Source organism: Engraulis encrasicolus, chromosome 9 (genome assembly GCF_034702125.1).
Source record: "Engraulis encrasicolus isolate BLACKSEA-1 chromosome 9, IST_EnEncr_1.0, whole genome shotgun sequence".
NCBI classification, from domain to species: Eukaryota; Metazoa; Chordata; class Actinopteri; order Clupeiformes; family Engraulidae; genus Engraulis; species Engraulis encrasicolus.
The window spans coordinates 38,999,860-39,018,959 of NC_085865.1; the positions used below are offsets into that span (position 1 = coordinate 38,999,860).

General features: G+C 41.5%; 1 protein-coding gene and 1 long non-coding RNA gene across 2 annotated transcripts in view; both read left to right on the plus strand.

Moving 5' to 3' along the window:
- LOC134455279 (cadherin-12-like) overlaps positions 1-19,100 on the plus strand; it is a 176,415-nt gene that overhangs the window by 52,468 nt on the left and 104,847 nt on the right. The window contains exon 2 of the mRNA XM_063206299.1: positions 8,119-8,413. Coding sequence (XP_063062369.1) covers positions 8,119-8,413 — 295 coding nt within the window. The remainder of the gene's footprint in view (positions 1-8,118; positions 8,414-19,100) is intronic.
- Positions 130-2,774, plus strand: LOC134455147 (uncharacterized). The gene is made up of 3 exons (XR_010036043.1): positions 130-221; positions 1,461-1,667; positions 2,050-2,774. It is a non-coding gene; the product is annotated as an uncharacterized LOC134455147 (long non-coding RNA).

Below are 19,100 nucleotides of genomic sequence, written 5' to 3' on the forward strand. Positions count from 1 at the left end.
GAAATGCATAATTTTGATTTTCATTATATGCAATAGTCAGCAGCATTTACGGTTGTGGTAAAACTAATGTAATCACCAAGCTATTCGTGACTTTTATTTTGACAAAAGATTTGAACAGGAAGTTACGAGCGGAAGTGTTATTGTAGCCATTTCGACCGTGCCACAACGATGCCGACAGCTCTCTTTGCCACCCCTACAACGTGCTTGTTCAAGCAGCTCCTGTGAGTACTTTATTTTGAATAATTCATCTCATTTGTAGTGTATTTCATGCTGGTAGTTCATATATTAATTTTAGTAACTTCAACATTCCAATTAAAACGAAGTAGTTTGGATAATGACTGAGCAATCACTTGGTGCAACTCAGCTACAGTAATTAATGGTTCTTCATTTAAGCTTAGAAACTTTGATACATGTTTTGTAGGCCTATGTGTTTGTCTATCATTTTCACAAAAACATATTAAGTAAAATACAAGAAAGACTATATGCTTCTGTTGCGTTTCTGGATCTCTGTTTTTAGCCTAGTGAGGCCAAGACAGATTGCAAGCCTGTAGAAATGAAATCTATGGTGTTGTTCCATTAGGCCTAGCAGCCTGTCGTGCACATCCCAGTCAAGAAAACTTGTTTGAAGAGGTGGCTTGCCATGCCTTACCACTGAATTGCAATATAATATACTGTATTTAAGCCCCCCAGTGGTCACTTTTGGAAGCGTAATAATTTGACAAACCAGTAGCAAATAAGATTACCAGCCAGTAGAGTAGAACTGGCAGAATTCCTCTCCAATGGACTTATGACTTCTGTGTGTGCCTGTGGAGGGGAGTTGAAAGGGGTGAATTTCTGTTAGATGTACTAGAGCAGCTTAGTGACATAGTCATACACGTTGGTATAAATGCATGGAATTTGTCAAATATACTTTCTGAGGGTCACTTTCTTTAATAAAAAAGTGGGCCACACAACATTGTAATATAGGCAGCATTTTCCAAGATGGCTGCCACTGCTATTGAATGGTTAGTATAAAACCATTTACTTTGGTTAAAAAATGCAATATGACTGAAATACTATCTGAGGGTCACTTTTTAGGAAAAAAAAATGTTGGCCACACTTAAAGTCAGTATGGCGCCCATTTTTCAGATGGCCGTCTCTGCTACTAATAGTTACTGTAAAAGCCACTTACTTTGGTGTAAAGACATGGAATTTAGCTGAAATATTCTCTAAGGGTCACACTTCAGGAAAAAAAAAACACTGACCACAAGATAATTCAATGTGGCGGCCATTTCTCAAGATGTAGATGTAGTGTCCTAAACTACATAAACTTTTTCTTTAGAAATGATATTGCCAGAAATTGCCTCTAATAGTTTAATATGAAGGGGTTATACTGTCTTTACGAGGGAATTTTAGACTACAGTGCTGTGTTGTCTACTGACTATATGTTTAATTATTTTTTCTATTCTGCCTTTGGTCAGTTTCTTTCAGGTTTTGTGCTTAGAAAGAGTGACATGATGCAGGATGGAGTTGCGAGGAGTTCCCGGACACGGTCAGAGATGGCTGGAACAGTCGGATGGATTTGCAATCATGCAATAAATGCCCACATAAGACGCCATGGTCAAATGGTTGGAGATCGTTGAGAGTTTGCAGCTATTGATGAAAGTTGTTTCCTTAATAAAAGCAAGGTGAGCCTCCCAAAACCCCCTTGACCTCATCATAAGCCTGCCAACGTCCCCACTTAGTATTTAAAAAATTAAGTAGACGAATGCCCCCTAAAGGCAACTAAGCACCGCAGCCATCTCAACCTCCCCTGGGGGGCTGGAGAGGTACCACTGTGAAGCAGTACAGCAACATGTTGTTGGACCACCTTAAGCTTTGATGATGTCACCCATGGTGCTGCATATTTTAAAAAAAACTTGCAGGCCAAGCTGCATGGATTTTATCTGACATTGTTCCCTTCTCCTTTTAATATCTGTATCACTTTGGTCAGTTTTGTACTGTTTTATGTGCTTTTTAAGTAAAATGTACTTACTTACTCACTTACTTTACTCTCTTGTGTATTTACAGTATCACCACAGAAGGGCCGGTGCAACATGGCGACGGAAAAAGTGGGTATTAAGAATATTAGGAGTAGGTGACCGCCAGAAACATCCTGTCTTGTGGCTGGTGTGGTTAAACAAGTGCGTCCGGGAACCACCGTCATCAGTGACCAATGGGGCACTTACAGGAGTGCATTGACTGCGACAGGCTACAGGCACTTCACAGTGAACCACTGTCAGTAGTTTGCGGATCCAAACACCTTGCGCGCCTCCCAGTATGTCAACCCCAGCTTTCTCTGTGGACCATGCAACTTGGACTTTCCGAGTTTCATATAGGACAATGCATCTTGCTCTGCATCTGTAAACCATGGATTCATCTTTTGGACATTTTCAGGAGAATGGCTGTGTGTGTGTGTGTGTGTGTGTGTGTGTGTGTGTGTGTGTGTGTGTGTGTGTGTGTGTGTGTGTGTGTGTGTGTGTGTGTGTGTGTGTGTGTGTGTGTGTGTGTGTGTGCGTTGGTCGGTCAGTCGGTCGGTCGGTTGGTCGGTCTGTCTGTCTGTCGCTTTCTCTCTCTCTCTCTCTCTCTCTCTCTCTCTCTCTCTCTCTCTCTCTCTCTCTCTCTCTCTCTCTCTCTCTGGATAAATGTATGTAAGCCTGTGGTATGTTATTGTGTGATCCCTTGTTTAACATTTTTGCTTATTAAAATTTGTACACAAACTGGTGTTTTTATTGATAATGTTAGTTAATCAGAAGTTCTTCTCTGAGTACATAGTAACATATTCTGAATATCATTTCTTCATGCATTAGCTAATGCTATAGTACTCATTATCATGTCATGACCGCAGAATAAGGGGCAAAGATTCAGTAGTTAAGCGTAAAATCTTTTGTGAGTATATATTAACACACTTGGAATATCTCTTCTTTATACATTAACTAATGCCATAGTCATCATGACTTCTATTATGACTCCAAATATGTTGTTAAATAATACATTAATTAATCATTACTTAAGATATGACCTCATACAGAAAAATATTACTTGTGTGGTGCTGGTTACAAGATCATCTTAGACGAAGGCCTACCCAATAATACACCCCCCCCCTCCCCTTTCAACAAGCAGACCTTGACACATGGGACATAATATGATATAGCTTGTATATTAATATTACAAATGACTGCGGCTGGTCACAAGAATGTGAAGTGGGAAATGATCTCTGGCCAGAGTGGGGTAAGGTGAGCCACGGGGTAAGGTGAGCCACCCCCTTTTTCTCGAAAAAGGTGAATACATTTTAACATGTCACCACATTCTAAGGTGGTGGAAATCCTTTTCTAACACCTGTGAAAAAGTGAAGCATGTACCAAATTTGGCAAGAGATATATGTGAAAATGTGTTTTTTTGCTCTTTAAGTGAATTCAATGTATATTCAAAACATGGATGATTTAGAGAAAACAAAAATAGAACAATTTCTGGTCTCATCATGTATGAAATGTTACGTAATAAGCTACTATATGAGTGATATTTTCAGTCTTTTTGCACTTGTATGATAATTTTATGAGCATTTATTTACATAATTTTGGCATGGGGTAAGGTGAGCCTTTTGAGATGGGGTAAGATGAGCCGCTTATCCTAATGGGATGCATAATGGTTGAAAAACATGTTATGATATTTCAGCATAATCAGATAATTTCTTTCATATCATACCCAGGTGAGTTGAGATTAATGACTTTACGCATGTTTCAGCCAATTCAAACAATAATATTAACTTTTTTTCTACATTTCACTCTGCATTGTTCGCCATTGTATTCAAACAAAGCTGTAAGGGCCCACAATATGTATTTTTTGGCATAGTTCTGTTGCTTTAGTTGTTTTATTTCATAGATTCATTAGTTACATTTGTTATAATAAATAAAACTTGTTTAGCTGAGATTTTTGCCTGGGCTCAATTTACCCCAAGCAGTGGCTCACCATACCCCATAACAAGGGGTAAGATGAGCCACCGGAAAAATATTTTTAAAAGGCAATATCATTTTAACCATGACAGTTTATCAATTAGTTTTTGCTCTAATAGTATCAGGACACTTTGAAATTTGGTATGATGTGAAAATGTTAACCGAATACGCCTTCATCGCTTAGCTGTGACGAAAAATGTAAAAAGTGGCTCATCTTACCCCAGTCTCCCCATGATCTGGCATTGTTACAGCAGTGTTAATACACAATATATTAACAGTTGGACACATGATATATTAACAGCAGTGTTATCAGCAGTGTTAATACATGGTATATTAACACTTGGAACTCACACCATGAATTCACCTTTGATTTGCACAATTAGTTAATAGTGGGTCATTATGATTCCAAGCAGGACTCCATTCTCATTACTAGTATACTAACCATCAATGCATACATAGGTCATGTGTTAATTAACTATAAATCATACATTACTTCCAACATAATTCCAATAGTATTCATGTACCCTTATTGTAAAGTGTTACCGTGAGGAGTAGCGTAGAGAGGAATAGAGAAGGCTGGTGAGACTATGGCATGGTACAGTTGAACCAGGTTGTTGTAGGCCTATAAGACAGAAGAGAGATAAATTGAGACTAAAACTATGGAGATGTTATGTTTTGTTATGTTTTGTTATGTTTCGTTGTTTTATTTTGTGTTATTTTATGTTATGTTATGTTATGTTATGTTATGTTATGTTATGTTATGTTATGTTAGGCCCTCAATACGCTTGCTGCAAGCCTTAAATTACGTGCGCCACCATGTGTGACTGACTGCACAAGCTTGCAAAAGCAGTAGATCAACACGCACAATATTGCCGGTATCATCTAAGGGGCAGAGAGAGGGCAGCATTGCGATCCGAAAATTGGAAACACAGACTATTAGGAAAACTAAACAAAAAGAAGGACTCCCCGGACGAGATACCTAGTTGTACATGCTTACTGGTTACTTGAAGAAGAAACTGAAGCTTTAGGAGTCTCTTGACCTATGAAACTGTGTTAAGTATTCTACAGTATTGGGCAAGTGCGCTGTGCCGGTACTAAACTGGTGATTGTAGCAGTGTCCTGTTTCACAATCCTCTCCTGTGTACTTGCTAACACTACCCTTGTAAATCTTGTGCTGACTAAGGCTGACATTGCATTTCAGTGTCACTTGTGCATTTAGGCACCTATATAGTTAGCAATAAAATGAAAGACAGCATACATTGTAAAATGCAATGCACATACCATCAATAGCAACATAAACACAAGAGTTTGAGCTCCATTTGCATATAAAATACACCTTACATTTTACATTTCTCTAATATGCACCCTATACCTGTACATGTAGTGTACCTCACAAATGCACTGTTTCCATGCGCATACATGCAGAATTAGCAGCATACTCTACAGACAGATATAGAGTATCACACACATTTGTTCTACTATTCTCTGGGACAGGGAGAATGCATCACAAGCCCAGTGTTTGAAACCGAATGTCTGCAGTGACCCCCGCATTCCCCACTCCGTTAACTCACCCTGAGGCAAGGAAAGCCAACGAGTCACCCAAGAGAGACAGAGACAGAATGTGTCTATGACTGTGCTTGTGTGCGTGCGTGCACGTGTGTGTGTGTGTGTGTGTGTGTGTGTGTGTGTGTGTGTGTGTGTGTGTGTGTGTGTGTTTCTGTGTGTGTGTGTGTGTGCGTGCGTGCGTGTGTGCGTGAGTGTGTGCATGTGGTTTGAAGTCAGTGGTCCATTGCTCTTTTGAGAGTTATATGGGAAGGGGGGTTGAGGGTTAGAGAGGTGGACAGGGTAAGGGAGGTGGACAGAGCCAGAGAAAGTCCAAGCTTGATCTCTGGTGTAACCCTCGGGCTACAGTGCAGAGCCAAACTCTGGCTTGATCCAAAAAAATGTTTTGTGAAAAAGACAGAAAAAAAGGGCTGTCTGCAGGAAAACATGACACAAAGAGGTCAAAGAGCTGACAAAATCAAAAACAGTTTAGTATAATTTCCACAGGGAAGTGAGGGTAAAAAAAAACAATTTTAGAACGCTTTACTATGAGACTGCAAGGTTGGTGGTCAAAGCTGAAAATGAATAAGTAATTGTCGAATATGAATATAAATAATGGAAAATACACATTCATTTATTTATTGCCATTATAAATTATGGATTGAGAGGGTAAAATGCAGGCAAGACTTTCATAATATCGTGGGGCAGGGGGTTTTTCCCTATTCTATTTTTGCGTGTTACAAACCTCAAAACAACACAATAAAATCGTTTTGTCCCAAAAGGATCTCTACAATGTGCAAGCTACATTATTTTCTTGTTTCTTGTACCAGTCACCCGGAAAACCTCTCGTTCTCCACCTCCCATCACATGAGTGGCACAACAATTCAAAGGCAACTCTGCAAATCCCTGTAAAATGTACTTGAAATGACATTCATTCATATTTTTGTCTGACGCATGCAATGGTCTGAACTGCAGGCCATTCAGACGATCCAAGCCTGTGACTCTGAATAGAGCAATGATGTGGCACTACCCATCCAGCACTTTTGGAGCGTCATTCGTTTCCTTTCTCCATTTTTCGGTATCTGGGTCGTTACTCCGGCATTGTGTCCCATTGCACAAAGTCTTATCCTCTCCTCACCTCCCCAAAAAGATCTTCCCAAAAGCCTCGGAACAAATTCGCCCTTATGGATAATTCAGTAGTGTTTTTCCCCACCTCTACTCTCCCCTCTTGTTTAAATGTTTGAGCAGATTCAGCAGTTGGCTTTCATAGGCAACGGTTGAGGAGTCTGAGTGTATTAGTCCCACTCTACTCATTTCCAGAAGGTTGTCCACTCTGCCACTGTCCGACTTTGCACTTGAGGTTTGTTTGTTTTGGAAGAGGAAGAATGGAAAGTGTGAAAGACACACATTTCTGAGTGAGTGTGTGTGTGTGTGAGCGAGAGAGATAGAGAGATAGAGAGAGAGAGAGAGAGAGAGAGAGAGAGAGAGAGAGAGAGAGAGAGAGAGAGAGAGTGTTTGCCAAACAAACAGGGGATGGACATGCCTGAGCATGTCCATTCCTCTGGGACTCCAGCCAGTGTGTGTGTGTGTGTGTGTGTGTGTGTGTGTGTGTGTGTGTGTGTGTGTGTGTGTGTGTGTGTGTGTGTGTGTGTGTGTGTGTGTGTGTGTGTGTGTGTGCGTGCGTGCGTGCGTGCGTGTGTGATAGAGAGACAGCGAGAGATAGATGGAAAAATAAAGAGAGAAGAAATGAAAAACCTCACCAATGAAGTAGAACAGAATTTCAATCAAACATGACCGAAGTCCCTCTCAGCAGCATGAATTAGTGAAGGGAGAATAAAATAATGTGACACAGCAAAACAAAGAAATCACATAGGTACGGCTAGGAATAAAAGTGAGAGAGACACTGCAGTGTTGTGAGGAAACAAAGGTTCTGCTCTTTTGGAATAAAAGGTGTCTTCTGGGATCTTTAAAATAAACTCTCCTTGTTAAATGAGTGCAGGGATGCTTCTTGTTCATTTCCTGGTAGGGGAGTTAAATTAATTCTGTTACACGAAAACAGTGGAGTTTTTTCCATTTGTATTCATTGTACTCTGAGCTCCACAGTCAACTGGTTCAAACAGGTCAATAGATCAATAGAAGGCAGCCTGCGTTCCAAAAAATGCTTACAAATGCAACAGAAAAGGCGGTCTGAATGTTTGCCAAAGAAGTGGGGCAAACGCCTCCGTGAAAACTGGTGATTTACTGCTGAAGGCATTGAATAAAGACACGAGAAGAAGTAAACCAAATGGCCAAACTGTGTCAAGATAACTTTTTATTAACTTAACTATTAACTTAACCAAACAGACCAGTGTAGCTGTTCCAGAACCAACCAACCTGCGTGTGTGTGTGTGTGTGTGTGTGTGTGTGTGTGTGTGTGTGTGTGTGTGTGTGTGTGTGTGTGTGTGTGTGTGTGTGCGCGCGCGCGTGCATGTGTGTTTGTGATTTTGTGTGTGATGAACAATATATAGATAATTGAGATAATGGAGATAATCTAATCTGAGTGAAACTGTTTTAAGATAACTGTTCATTTACATCTGTATGCATGTGTGTGTCTTATTATGCTCAGCTGCACACCGACCTGGACAAAGGGGAGAGCGCGGTGAAGTACACCCTCAACGGAGATGGTGCCGGTAGCATCTTCACCATCGACCAGACGACAGGTGACATCCATGCTCTGCGGAGCCTCGACCGCGAGGAGAAGCCCTACTACACCCTCCGTGCCCAGGCTGTGGACATGGACACGGGCCGGGCCCTCGAACCCGAGTCCGAGTTCATCATAAAGGTCCAGGATATCAACGATAACGAGCCCAAGTTCCTCGATGGGCCGTACACGGGCAGTGTCCCAGAGATGTCCCAAGTCGGTAAGGGTATCAATTATGAAAGTCCACTTATTGCATAACATCCCTTTTACCACATAAGGCTATGAGATGACGCAGGTTGGTATGGAGTGAATTGAGAAGCAATACTGAAGCAATACACTTTTTTATTACGCTGTGGGCTACAGTGGGCTACAGAAACGTAGCAGAATTCAGAGTGTGTGTTGCTGATATGTCTGCAGTTGGCAGGAATCTGAATAATGGTGTGCTAACCTGCTAGCAACTTATATTGTAGGTAGTACAGAAGTATGACTTCAAAGGCTGGATTGTGTATCCTGATTTGAATCTGGTAGTGAAACTTTTGAAATAGTCTAGCTTTGATAGTAAAGGCCATAAAACAGAATGAATGTGGTTAGGATGACTAGGTAGCTGTGGGATAATGGTTAATGAGTTGCCACCTAGATAGGTGTATTAAACTAGCTCTGCTCTCAGCTGAAAAAATGTAGAAGTCTTTTGTAGAAATATTGAGTTTGGTTTGCTTTTTTGTATGAATGTTTCTTGTAAGTACTGTATGTAACAGATTCAGCTCTGCTTACATGTAACCTGCAGTAACGCAAGCTATGGGAAGGATACAGTATATTGGATTCACAAACAAGATCAGTTCAAGATGGACATAGATACCTTCTGCTAACCCCTGGACATCACTTTCCAATCCTTATGGCTTTCAGTAGAGATGTACAGGATCCAAGATCCGGTTCCGGATCCGACAGGATAATAGGGTTTTTCAGACTATCCGGATCCGGCAGGATCTTAAGCAGTGGATCCGGTATCCGGCAGTTACCTAAAAATCAGGATCTGGGGCATTTCTACTTTTTACGTAGCCTAGGCTTTTCAGTCAGTCTTTCACAACCCCAATTGCTGCATGGAGTGAAAGCCCTTTGAAAGCGGCCATTGAAGGCAGTGTGACAGTAAGCCAATGAGTCTTAAAAATAGTTTGCGCCAACGTAATAACCCTCTAGCTACCATAACGGCCGTGAACGTCCGGCTGGATCTGTACCATAACGGCCGCGGCCGGCCGGAATATTTTCATATGAAAATACAGCTGAACGGCCGTCATCATGCAGTTTTTCCAGCTTTCAAACACTTTAGCTCAATATTACAGACCCTCCTCGATATACTTTCAGTATAAAAACTATATGTTTATATTATTTTATTTTTCAGTATTTTAGATTTTATTTCGAGATGCGCTGCTTTATGCGACTTGGCAATCTGCCGTCAATTCAAATGACGGCCGTTCGAGATTGAATGGCTACAAACATAACCATTCTGTTTCTACAACCAATATACACTAAATATGAAAACTTCCAACCCTCTTCGATCTATTTTCATGGTCAACAGCACATGTTTATGACTTTTTAGGCTATTTTTAGATCATGTTGTTTTATTAGGCTTATGAGATGGTGTTCAACTGTGATGGGTTCTGCCATGGTCCTAAATAGCAAACACAACTGTCCAGCCGATGTCTACACGCTACATATTAAAAATGTAAACTTTCTTCGGTGTGTTTTCAGAGTCAAACCGTTGGTATCCAACTATCTTAGTTTCCTGGAACAACGAACAGCGACAGCTCTGTGCAACAGGCGCATCGTGTGAAGGAAGCGCATGGAACAATACCCATTTTGCGTGTCAGCTTTGGCAAAGCAGTCAAGGACTGTTACTACTCCACGTTGTCCTTCATGAAAATATGCGTGAAGACGTTGAGTTGAATGCTAACTTCCAATAATAGCCTACCAACGTGGTGTTTGTAGCACTTCAATTCCGTATTAGTCGGTGATGCCTGGCGCGTCTTACCTGTGCCAAATTGGGGGGGGAAACTTCCTTAGAGCTCCATTCATGTCCTGTCTGCTATCGCGGACACTTCTACGGTTATCCTTACACGTCTTTGGCATGGTTCAGTTCAAACATTATTAGCTAGTGTAGTCCATTACAGTTATCGCATATAATCCATAGGCATACCGCTTGAAAACAGGACTTCTGGGTGAACAACATTTGTTGTCGTCACATGTTCATTGTTCAACTTTGACCCTGGATGGATGGATGGATGGATGGATGGACGGAAGGATAGATAGATAGATAGATAGATAGATAGATAGATAGATAGATAGATAGATAGATAGATAGATAGATAGATAGATAGATAGATAGATAGATAGATAGATAGGCCTAAATATATAGATATATAGATAGATAGGCCTAGATAATATCAGATTTTATCACATTTTTATCATTTAATCCACATCAAAGGCACTCTATGGGAATACTGAACAATTAATTATCCATAAATGATATACCATTTGAAAGTGTGTTTTCTCTACTTTAATATGAAAGTAACTTGTAATTGACACTTTTCATTTCTTTTCAAGTTATTTGACATTATTTAAAATATGACCAAAATGTCAATTTTTCCTTAGAATTCTTGGTAGAATTCCGGCCTATTCAAAAAAAATTCTGGTAGCTAGAGGGATAAAAAGGGCCCAAGTGTGCGAGTTGGCTATGTGTTTCAACCCTTTCGTAGGATCCGGTATCCGGTTCCGGATCCAGCAGGATCTTAAGCAGTGAATCCAGTATCCGGCAGGATCATAAAAATCAGGATCCGGTGCATCTCTAGTTTTCAGTGTGTCAGAGCATTTTTTCCTTTTCATTATCCCAGGATGAAATCTTAAGCAAAACCCTGGAATAAAGGCCAGAGGCCAGAACCATCCTGTCCATGTCCATTAGAGTGGATTAAGTCATACACGACCTAAAGATGACCCAGGACACTATACAGTGGCCCTTAGTGCAAATAAATAATATATGAATCTGTGAAAGACCAAAGATGGATAACATGCATTTAGCATTAAATATATAGCATTGGGTGGGGATGGACCAAATGAGGAAAGTCTGCCTCACTGTGCTATTGTGACCCAGTGGTAGAATAGCTTAGTTGGCAAACACATTAGCTTGGCTGGCACGCACATGAGCGTGCACACACACACACGCACACACGCACACACACACACACACACACACACACACACACACACACACACACACACACACACACACACACACACACACACACACACACACACACACACACAGGTTGGTTGGTTCTGGAACAGCTTAGCTTGCAGAGTTCTAATTTTATCACTTCACTATAGATAAGCACGGCAGTGAAGCAGAAACCATTTCCAGTAATGGCATATGTTAATAACACCTGTAAGAGGGTAGGCAGTGGCGCATACATAGCATTATAGTAGTGAATGAGCGTTTGTTTGCTGTTGCCTTAACTGTTTCCTGAAAACAACAGCTGAGGTGAAGTAGCGAGTCCTTATAACGGCAGTCGAAGTTCGTGTCATCAACAGACTTGATCGCGCTGCCATGTATAAGTGGAAATAATCTAAGCACCAATACATGTAATGAAGGCAGTCGTGATGTGATGAGCTTTATCTGTGTTTAGACACCACTGATGAGGTCATTGAGGTGCGAGCCCATCAATGGAGCAGTAGATGATGTGCAGCGTAGCTCTCTAAGCACCCGATGCCTGAAGGGGTGCGGAACAGCCTTGAATATGTCCTTATTTATTTATTGCACATTAGCTACAGGGATGCTGTAAATCTCCCATGTGCTTAGGGATGTATTACAACTTCCAAGCAACCAGACCTAAGTGGTAATAGATGCCCAGCGGTATGTAATGTGTGAATGTGAAATGTCATGTCTACACTGTGTGATAAATCATAGACGCCCCTTTTGGCTTCCCAAATCAATGGCCCGGTTGGCCATTAACACGGTAGCAGCTGCAGCAGACCCCCCCCCCAAAAAAATAAATAAATAAAAAAATCTGTTAAAACACGAGTGGAATAAAAACTCTTGAGCCCCCATTGGATTTCATTAGGGTCTACCTTCTCCATCCACAGCTATCTGATTGGTATTTGATTGTGTTATTAGCCCATTGATCCTGACCTCCAGTCCTGCTAGGTGTGGGGAGAGGTCAGGTTAGTCGATTCCATTGTGAGAGGATGCCGTTACCAGCCGTTAACAGGCATCGAGTCGGGCAGCCTTGGAAAAATGTGCACTTAATCTATTGATCCCAGGCGGTGTCTGAGCCAATTTTGGAAGGGGTTACATGAATCCATGCTGACACTTTGCCCTCCGCCCTCCTCTCAATCTCACTGCTCCCCATCTCCGTCGATGTTTCGCACATGTGTAATGCCTTGCTATGAACTGACAACCCTGTAATATTTTTCTTTTTTTTTCTAACTTGACGTCGTGGGACTCTCATTTTGGATTCCAGGCCATAGCACATATGAGCACTGCTGCAAGAGAAGAAACCCTGACACCCAAGATGAATTACGGGTGGTTTGCCAGCCACATCTGTGAAAACAGCCATGACGTCCACGTCCCTTTGCTGCAATATGAGTTTCATTGCAATACTTGGTTGGCTGTCAACTCACATCCTCTCGCGTTCCCATCAACACAAATAGCCTATCCGATTCACACAATGTAATATAACATTCTTTCACCTGTGTAGTTTTCTCGTGGTAGGCTGTGTAGACCAGAAATGATTTTTTTTCCCACTTGCCACTTGCCCTCTTTAAAAATGCAGTGAGGGTCACAGGGAGCGACCGGCCCTTATTGTGATGGACACAGTTAAATATTGGCGAAGGGCAAGGTGTAGGTGGATGTCAGTGTGCCACAGCAGCTTCTCCAATAGATGGCTAATTAAAATGACCAGGTGTCTAGACCTACTCTACCCCCATAAGGAGTACTTGGGTAAACGCACAGAGAAAAGATGTCTACACAGGGGGAAATGAAATCAACAAGATGGAAGGGATGGGGGTTGTATTGTTGAATGGATAAACCCACTAAAGCGAAAAGGGATGTTCACATGTAAGGGATGTTTTCCCAGACAATGGCATAACCTGAAGTACAAAGTATGTCCATTATTTATGCTGTACATGTTCATAGTAAATGGCTTTTAAGGATTTGCAATTCAGAGACAGCTTCATCCTTTCAGAGCGCAGGCATGCTTTTAGATAAGTTTTATATACAGTAGGTAGGACTGGCGTAAACAGATAGCTCTCTCAGAAATGTCAGTCATCATACTGAGGCTTAGTGTTATTGTCAACCATGCTTCGCAGAAATTGGGCAAATAGTATACTTCTGTCTTAGTCCCAATATGCATTTTCATTTCATTTATTCTTTCATTTCATCCGCCTAGATTAGCTTTCTCAGAGATGTCAATAATCATTTTGAAACTTTGTTAATAATGCATAAATGAGTTGAATATGCTCTACGGACATTGAGTTAAAAGAAAGTACCTTGTACCTTTGTCTCAGTTAATGAGTAAGAATATGTATTCTTTTTTTTTTACTTTCTTTATTAGCTATATCCACAATTCTTCTTTCAATTCCAAAAATATGCTACGGGAGATACAGATCACAAAGGGGGGGGGGAATCAATCCTGAGTTGGCAGCCAAATATAAATGAAATATTTTACTAGAGAGAGAGAGAGAGAGAGAGAGAGAGAGAGAGAGAGAGAGAGAGAGAGAGAGAGAGAGAGAGAGAGAGAGAGAGAGAGGAGAAAAGAGAGAACGAGTGCAAGCAATCTAAATAGATGAAGTGCTTGAGAGCGAAAGAAAAAAAAAACAGAACTTGCCTGCCTGCCTGCCTGCCTGGTTGCCTGTTCAATGCGCAGGCTGTTTTCATGTTTCTTCCTCTACCCCTCCGGGTCTGACAGATCAAGGTAATTCACTTAGAGATTGACTTCCCCTTGATCTGAATGACAATGAAATAAAGCGACCCCCTCAACCCTCACTCACCCATCCCCCTGTCAATACTCTGGCAAATCAAAGGAGGCTGAATGTCTCGAGTTGAGAGGCGTGAACAGGACAGTTAGCATAGAGCGCACTCTCCCTCCGCTCTACCACTCGAAGTCTACTCTGTAAATTTTTTTATCCATTTTGCAAAGAGCAACCAAGTGAATACAGAGGGAGAATGGGGGCAAGCGTGAGTGAGTGTGGGTGAGAGAGAGAGAGAGAAAGAGAAGGAGAGATAGAGCGAAAGAGAGAGAGAGAGAGAGAGAGAGAGAGAGAGAGAGAGAGAGAGAGAGAGAGAGAGAGAGAGAGGGAGAAAAGGGTAGTCTGAGGCGTGAAATAGGACACATCCTTTCTCATTTTCTTTTTCTTTTTCTTTTTTTGCTGTGGTCACAGAGTAGTCACAGAGTGTATCGAGGATAACTACGTAGTACGTCGTCAGGTGCATTCAAGATCGTTCATACTTCTAGCGTTTTACCTTCCAGTGATCATTGTTCACAAATCTTTGCTGATTCATTTCAATAGGGCATTGGCAGTTTGCGGTGCAGAAGGGAGGGAGGGAAATCAAAGTTAATTATTTTGCCTGAAGGAAGAGAAAGGGAAAGGTCCTCCCCTGGGAGAAGGAGGCTTGGATTAAAGTCTGTACAATTACAACACGCTCTCCCCCTTTTTATGTTTGAAGACCTTCAAGATCCTTCAAGACGGAGCAGTAAAAAAAAATCCTGCTAATGAATTTTTCGGTTCCCTAATGGGGGTGAGGGAGCAGCAGTGGTATGACCTCTGACCTTTTCATCACTCTAGAACACTGCCAAAAGGAACATTCCATTCCATCCAAATATGGTGCAGTCTAAAGTAGCTGCCCATATACTGTATAAGGTTAAAAAAAAGTATGGTTTTGCTATGTACATCCGGATATGCAAGTAGGTTTTCACTGAAGTTGAAATACGGTATGTTCCGAGAGTTTTTTAGTCGTCTATATGTTGGCTTTTCACTTCAGAGACATTTTGTATTCTGCAATCAAGCACCGTTACACGCCCCCCATTACCTAATGTGCCATGTTTGAAAGCCCACGGAACAATGCACACCATCAAAATGTCCTGGGCAAAGAACAGACAAGACCACTGTATAGGTTTTTTTCATTGCTATCAGCTAGCTTGCAATGTAAAAGATTACTAGACAATGTGAGCTGTGTATTTGGATTCAGCTACTGTATCTATGGCTACTAAAGGCCATCAAGTAATTTGCTGCAATGCAGTTGTTGATGTACTGTATTCAAATGGATGGGATGTTATTTGTTAATGAACACAGGAGTGAGCATGATCAAATACAATGTGTATATCAATGTATACAACTCCAATGGGCTGAGGCATAGGCATGCCATACGTAATGTACTGTATATACTCTGGTCTCCTGTCTTCTACTGAAAGCATTTGGCTTGCTGCGCTAAATTAGTTCCCAGCATCCTGACAACAATATGTATCCCTTCACACAATTAGCCAGACAATGAGGAGCTCTACCCTCAGATAAAGCCTGGAAATCTCTCCCTTTGTCCCTTGATCAGCCCACTAAATGATTCTCCTCAGACGTAAAGAAAATATAATGCATGAGCTGCAGGGCTATTATGCAGGCTACAGTAATTCTGTAAGAGACAATAGCACTTCCTGCACTGAATAGCTGCATCAAGATGCCATTATGGCTATATAGTATGCCATACTACAATACTACATACGGGTAAGCTTGCTGTTTAGGGTCATGGTGCCATAAAGTAGCGAAAAGTAAAAGTTTATATTGGATCCACTGTCTACATTTGGGCTCTTAATTAAGATACGCAGCAGCAGGAACACAGTAGGGACATTCTGTGTGTGTGCGTGTGTTTGTGTGTGTGTGTGTGTGTGTGTGTGTGTGTGTGTGTGTGTGTGTGTGTGTGTGTGTGTGTGTGTGTGTGTGTGCGCGTGTGCGTGTGTGCACTATCTCACGTGAACCCAGTACAATTGAAGCCGTACAGCAGCCTTCAGTGCTAGTGTGTGAATATGGGAATGTGTGTGTGGGTATGTGTAGACTTTGATTCAATTAATAGTTCATAATGGTGTTTTGCTATAAATACATATTGTATTGTTTTGTTTTGTATAGTATCTTTCTCCCTCTTCCTTTTCATTAGTTTTTATTTTATTTCACAGCCAACTCTACTCTAATTGAACGCTTCTTAGGAACGTGACATCATTTCGTATTCCTGCTACATATGTATTTCCATTCACTGACGTCTGAGGTTTTGTGCTGAATCGTAGCGGGTTGAGACGGTAGGCATCTAAGATATTACTGTGAAGTGGGAGCAAGAAAGTGGGAGAAGTGGTGGATCAACTACTAGGAATGTAAATGCCCTTAAGTGATTAGAATCATGAGTAGATAAGTACATCTCTCTCCAAGCCACTTAGGGTCATATTCTTTTTGCTTTTAGCCAGACTAATATATATTTCCTGTGAAGATACGTAGGTACCCTGAAAGTATGCACTTTACATAAATGTCAACATGTTATACACATGTTGTAAACAATGGATGAGCATTTTTCTTAATCAGAAAAGGCAGCAGACGGCAGACGGACACAGACGAACAAACAAGAACCTAGAAGTGATTTAGTTGTATTTGACTTTGTGCATTTCTAGAAAGAATATTCAATTAAATACTTTATGTTGAGGAGTAAAAGCACTTTATTATGGCTGCACTGCTTTATAGGCGGCACAATCCCTTCAAAACTGTCTCTAGAAATGTCTGGACACAAATCTCCCAACTCTTATTTAACCTGGCAGATCAGAAGAGTACAAGAAACGTCATGACGCAGAATTCGATAAACACCTAAATGGGATCTGTCGGTTGCATCAAAAATGCAACAGGGTTGCAATCAACCACAACTCACAACACACATCACAGTGAATCGCAGGACAGGGGAGGATAAATAATGCATTCACGTAAACAGACAAAACACAAAGCCAAGGCAGCCGCGCTAGCAAAGCAAAACAATTAAATCACTTATGAAGAATTCAAACACAAGCGCCGCAGGCTTAGCTGTTTGCTGTTTTCTGTTTAGAGTGATAGCATTGAATGCCTTTCTCAGGGATGGGCATGTTTATTTTGGCAGGTGAGGCGACAAGCTCCCTCTCCATAGCTCACAGCCCACCTCGCCTCACCTCCTCTCCTCTCTTTAAACCAACTTTGCTCTTCCCAGGCACTTGCGCATCACGACGGAACATAGCCTCAACGAAGGAATTAGCCATCCAGGCAATCACGTTTGCTGAGCCCAGGGTGTTTCCTATTGTGTGCTCTCTCACACTGACGAGTGCGATATAACACAAATCCAAGCTGTAAACATTACTACAGGGTTTGCAGTGTAAGGAAGGGCAGGGGGAATGTATTAGTTAAACAGCAGAAAGATGTTTGGCAAAAGAAGTCATACATAAGTCGCAAACACTTGCATTGACAGAGCTAGAAGGAGAAATAGTTTCAGGCAAAGTAATATGTCTGTCTGTCTGTCTGTCTGTCTGTCTGTCTGTCTGTCTGTCTGTCTGTCTGTCTCTCTCTCTCTCTCTCTCTCTCTCTCTCTCTCCCTCCCTCCCCCTCTCTCTCACACGCACACACGCACGCACACACAGAAGTAAAGTAAAGGCTTTACTTTAAGTAAATCCTGAATGCAGAGCTTCAACTTTCATCACTTACACTCTACTGTACTTTTCAAAGTGTCATTCATTCATTCCAGTACAACACACATTACATTAGACAGCGTTCACAGCCGAGATCGCTGTGTCATTGCATGCCTATATGCCTCTGTACTGACACTGTACTTGTCCATGTTTTTACTAAGATGGATGATGAGTCAAACCTTCAGTAAAAGGGATTAGTAATGCTACAGCAATCCAGCCTGCCAGGGAGGAGCATGACCATAACGTATCATAATACGATTACTGGATTACACATATATTACTAATACATTATATCTCCCCCTAATGTGATGTGGGGGAATGGCGTGTATTGTGCCTTTACAAGCATCGTTGAGCTTCTTTTTCTTTTCTTTTTTGGCAGTGAGAACTACAGTGAGCAGAGTCAATGTGAAGCTGTGCAGTTGATATGTACTGTATTATGTAATGCAAAGATACACATGAGGAAAATGTTGTTTTTTTGCCACTTGTAATACCTCATAATACTTTTTTAAGCGTACTATGAAATGTAAGCAGGAAGTCTATTTTGTTATGTCCATGCCACGTACTGTATATGTAGACCTATCTGACATTATTTCCTCTCAATGGTAAGCTCTCAAAGTTTGATCCCTAATTTGCACACAAACTGGTAATGTGTTCAAATGTCAAGTGTCCGATTGTCATGTGTTCTCACTGACATTTGTTCTGAGGGTTACATCTTATAACCATTAAATCACAAAAATGTTTAGTGTGTTAACACTGGAAAAGTGGTAAACTTCCTATCTAGAGATGCACCGGAGTCAAGATCCGGTTCCAGATCCGGCAGGATAATGGGGTTTTTCACAGGATCCGGATCCGGCAGGATCTTAAGCAGTGGATCCGGTATCCTGTAGGATCCTAAAAATCAGGATCTGGTGCATCTGTAGTTTTTACGTAGCCTAGGCTTTTCAGTCAGTCTTTCACAACCCCAATCGCTGCATGGAGTGAAAGCCCTTTGGAGGCAGCCGTTGCAGGCAGTGTGGCAGTAAGCCAATGGGTCTAAAAAATAGTTTGAGCCAATGAAATACAAAGGGCCCACGTGTGCGAGTAGGCTATGCGTTTCAACACTTTCGTTGGATCCGGGATCCGGTTCCGGATCCTGTAGGATCTTAAGCAGTGGATCCGGTATCCCTCAGGATCCTAAAAATCAGG